The sequence below is a fragment of the Papaver somniferum genome, chromosome 11, assembly GCF_003573695.1.
Source record: "Papaver somniferum cultivar HN1 chromosome 11, ASM357369v1, whole genome shotgun sequence".
Taxonomy (NCBI): Eukaryota; Viridiplantae; Streptophyta; class Magnoliopsida; order Ranunculales; family Papaveraceae; genus Papaver; species Papaver somniferum.
The window spans coordinates 52,520,957-52,525,499 of NC_039368.1; the positions used below are offsets into that span (position 1 = coordinate 52,520,957).

A 4,543-nucleotide genomic window follows, 5' to 3' on the forward strand; every position below is an offset into this window, starting at 1 on the left:
GTCACCCAACGCCTGATGGATTACTACACTCCAGAAAACAAAACTGTGTAAGAGCCATTAATTATACATCTGATATGTACCTACAAAGAAAGTTAATCAGCGTGCAAGTAACTCCATAACATTCCTCATAATCATCAAATACGGAAAAAGAAGAAAAACATCTGAGTACCAAACAATGGAGAAGACACCTTTCAGACTGTTGATCCCGTAAGCACACCCACAAAGTTGAACAAGCAGCATCAGTGGATTTCAAATTAGAGAATCAATGTAACCTTTCACAATCAAGATAATTAAAGAGGATGGCGAAGGATTAAGCAAATATTGTGCTTGCCAAACAGATAAGAACACAGATCTGCTTAGTAATAAATCCAAGTACTATTAAGTTGTCACCCAAAATTCTAAGTTGAAATACTAGATGACATGTCATTCCATCTTATTAGTTCCTATTTCAAACAATCATTTTTGGCCTCATCTAAGTATCGAACAGAACTGCAAATGAAGAGGGAAAGATATAAAAAGAATGCATTCAGCACTAGATAGTGGGAACTGAAAATGAATCTACAAATGGAATATTACACTACATGTTTTCTCAGTTGAAGTCTCTTAATCGTCTTTTCAAAACATCCATAGACTTCTTTCTAGCATTCTGCTTTGGATTATTTCGGTTCGAGAGACTTCCAAACAATCTATCCGGGGAATCCTTATATTTCTCGCAAATAGTAGCCACTTTCTTATAATCCAAACAGTTATAGTGTCTCTCTCTTATCACAGGATTCATGAAGTTCTCGGGCTGGCTACTTAGGAGAAGGTTGATCAACTGTCGAACCTCTATCAAACAATCTCTTAGACTACCTTCCTTGTGTAACTCACTTAACCCGGTGCTTTGAAACTTTTCATCTGCAAATGACTCTAACATCTTAAGATCATTGTCAAGGCCCATGATAGCGTTAATATTGAACCTCTTCAAATTCTCACTGAGAAAAGCGTTGACAATTGAATTCGAGATGTGTTCAAGGGCCCCAATTCCAACCTTGTACAACGCATCAATGGGTAATATTTGCTGAGCTGTTGACATCAAAGTGTCCAGGTATATGACCACCTCATTAATGTAGTCATTTGCATTTTGTGGGACCTCGTCTATTATCCAATTGATGCTGTCCGTAAGGGTCATAAACTCATCCAATTTAGAGTTCACCAGGTTCAACAAAGCAAGATATGCTGCATCTCTTGATGTCTTCAGAACAACCTTTGCCGTTAGACTTGCATTAGGCCTCTCTGCGATTCTTATGGGCACTCCACAGTGTTGCGCAGCCTGTAGAAGAAAAAGATCACAAGCCCGTTCAAGAACAGATATGTTGGCAGCAATCTGCATAGCTTGCGACACACCCGTGGTGCCACTATAGATTGCTTTCAACAAAGCTTCATTCAGAACATCAATCAAAAGCTTATCAAGAAATTTCTTGACAACATCGTAGAAGTTCATGCGACCCCCATATGACAGGTAACTGACAGAGTCCTCAATGAACGACCGTACAATTCGACAGGTATCGGGCACCGTGGAGGAGAAAGGGGCAACATACGGAAAAGCTGGCATTATATTGGATGTTTGAAGATGGAACACCAAAACATGCATATTATACTCATATTCCTTCTTCATCACCATTTGCTCGTAAGTATCATTGCCAAGGACATCAACAATTTGCTTGCGGCATTCTTCTAAAAGGAGTTCGTGATATTTATCTCTGCTATTATCGAGAACTTCTAGAAGGGTTCCCACTTGGTACCCATATCGCCTAAGAGTTGCACCAACAAGAGTGACATAGTCCTTGATCAGGAGCAGATGGCTTGGAGTATCCATACGTGAAAACTGCACCTCCAGCATCGATGTCATCTTCCCAATGGCTGTTTCCCAAACCGTCTCCACCTGCTCAGTAGTCAATAACCCCCCTGCAGTTCTTAGCACCCGATCTTCTACTATGAAGTACCCTGCTATTTGAGCGAAAAAGGTTTGGTGCGACTCGAGAAATGGTTGTATTGATGATATTTGTAGGTCTGAACTGAGCTGCAACAAACGGTTTTTATAATAGTAATCTCGGAACTGTTGTTGGATGCCAAGGCAAGTGTGGATGTGGTGTGCCCGATAAACAGGTGTTAGATCAATCTTCAGAACGGAATCCTCATCGATTTCCTCAACATCTAAACTGTATACACAATCACCTAGTCCCGAACGAATCTGCTCCTCAGCCTCCCTTTGACGTGTACGCAGTTCTTCATCCCTTTGACGAGCTGAAGCAGCCTGACCAATAGCCGTCTGCCCAATTTCCCTGGCCATGCTCCTTACACGAACCAACCAGTCATTGAACTCTGTAGTTACTTTTTTCTCGATATGAGCCTTTATGGTTGGTATACGCTTCTCAATAACCCTTTTAAGGGTCTTGACGGGAATGTGTTTCAAGTAATTTTTCTCAATCAGCTCTAAAGTTTTCAGAGCAGGATAGAATCGACCTTCTGATATATCTTGGTTAGACTTCACGCAGAGATCCATGACTTGCATACAGATCTTTGACATTTGTATAGCCTCTGTTACATTCTTCTTAACTGAATATGACTCAAGTAGCTCCTCAAGCTTCAACAGAAGAGAACTGCCAACCTCTTGCAGCCGAAAATTGTCACTTGAGAGCTCACTCTTAAGCTCTTCAGCATCAACCAAGACGCCACGAAGTTCATCTACAGCGAGAATGAACTCTTCATAGTGAAGTTTGCAGAGCTCCTCAATTTCAACTTCTTTCTTCTTGACAACATGCCTGAGCTGCTGCAAGAGAGCCTCAGGCTTACCCATTTCAAATGCATGCCTCACGGCAGGACCCAAATCCTCCCCATTCCCAATCGTAGTAGCAAGAACCAAGTCTTCTGGGCCATCGCCATTCTCGGCAACAACTCGCCGCTTAGGTTTAGCTTGCATGATTCTGATCAAATTCCAAAACACAATTGAGTAAATCGTATTGATAAAGATAATGCACGAATTATGTAATCAACAAAACAACCTATAAATGTAATCAACAAAACAACCTATAAATAATGGGAAAGAAAAAAAAAAAGATACAATCTTTCACTTCAATTAAACCCATATACAACATAAAGTGGGTTTCCTCAAACTTAACAAAAACCAGTGAGAAAGAAATGGTTGATAATAGACCAGAAATACAAGGACATTGAAGAAACAGAACACTTAATAGTAGTAACCCTAACAAGGTTCATCCACATATTTTTCTCACTTGTTATCAACCAAACCAAAACCGAAACAAGAAAAACAATCTGATTTTTACTAAGATCTAATAACCACGGGAAAATAAACTCAGGAATTACATTAATAGCAGATTTACCTCCATAAAAATGAAAACTTTAGATAATTACCATTCTTAAACAGATAACATTCTACAAATTCATACATAAATCTACAAATGATGTAAGTAAATCAAGCATAAGAACAGTCTCCCATCAATTAAAAAAAAAGACAAAAATCTGATTCATTTATCATTCTTAAAGACAATAAAAAAAGTACATAATCCATAAAACTAGTGAACCCAAGGAAAGATCAAGAAATAATTACCAGGTTGTTTCAGGCAGAGAGAGAGAGAAAGAGAAAGAGAAAGGGGGACGAAGAGAAGAGAGAAAGGGTCTTCCTTGTTAGTAGTAGTAGTAGCAAAACATAGCATCAAATAAGGAAAACAATGACCTTGTCGAGGAACGAGCTGCTTCTCCAAATGTTGTTGTTCAAGAAAGAGGAGAGGGGTTTTATGTTTTTTCCAGTTTATTTTATTTTATTTATTTTAAAAATAGATATAAACATTTATGCTGTTTTTTCAAAAATAAATAAAACATGGTAATATTATTATTCTTGGGTAGGGTGACAAAGCAGGCTTTATTCTCTGCAAAAACGCAGTGGTTTACCACGTGGATGACTAGGATTGGGTAGAGAAAGAATCCTTAGACATCTCCGCATTTGGAAACTTTTTTCAATTAATGCCATGATGTCTTTGTTTACATAATCGGCAATTGTTAATTTGTGTTTTAGTAGGTCGAATGAGGATTTAGGAGCGACCAGTGTTTGCTTAAACTTAAGAGGACAATCCATGAAGACGTAAGCATGAATTTGACATTCATAGTTTTAAACGTTAACAAGGGATAGAAACAAAGATGCCGGTGTATTTGGTAAAGCTGCATTCAACTAATTCGTATCTAGCTTTTTGGTTCTTCTTACTTATTTTGTATATCCATGCTATTATTTTATGTGTGGAACTGGAGGACATCAACATTGACCTTAAAGGTTGTAGACATGTTATATATTACTCTCTGCGCACCTGTATTATACTGGTCGAAGTTTCATTTTTCCCTGAACCGCTATACAGGGGAGTTCAAAATTCAAAACGATATTTTACTTCTATTACCCATATTTATTTGCTTGAGAATCATTAAAATTGGATGTAATTACGGATAAAATAGGAAAAAACATAAAAATTTATAAAACCAAAAATATTCTTAA

The 4,543-nt window shown here is 38.0% G+C and overlaps 1 protein-coding gene across 1 annotated transcript; it reads right to left on the minus strand.

Annotated features, from left to right (window-relative positions):
- Positions 1 to 537: 537 nt before the first annotated feature.
- LOC113322437 (exocyst complex component SEC15A-like) lies at positions 538 to 3,801 on the minus strand. Its single transcript, XM_026570515.1, has 2 exons — positions 3,611 to 3,801; positions 538 to 2,966 (listed from the first exon to the last, which is right to left on the minus strand). Exon 2 carries the CDS (start codon positions 2,960 to 2,962, stop codon positions 590 to 592), a length of 2,373 nt encoding a protein of 790 aa, XP_026426300.1. The 5' UTR covers positions 2,963 to 2,966; positions 3,611 to 3,801; the 3' UTR covers positions 538 to 589.
- Between the last annotated feature and the right edge of the window lie 742 nt (positions 3,802 to 4,543).

Excerpts from the sequence above, each read along its gene's own strand:
- LOC113322437 (XM_026570515.1), bottom strand. The coding sequence starts at position 2,962 with ATGCAAGCTAAACCTAAGCGGCGAGTTGTTGCCGAGAATGGCGATGGC.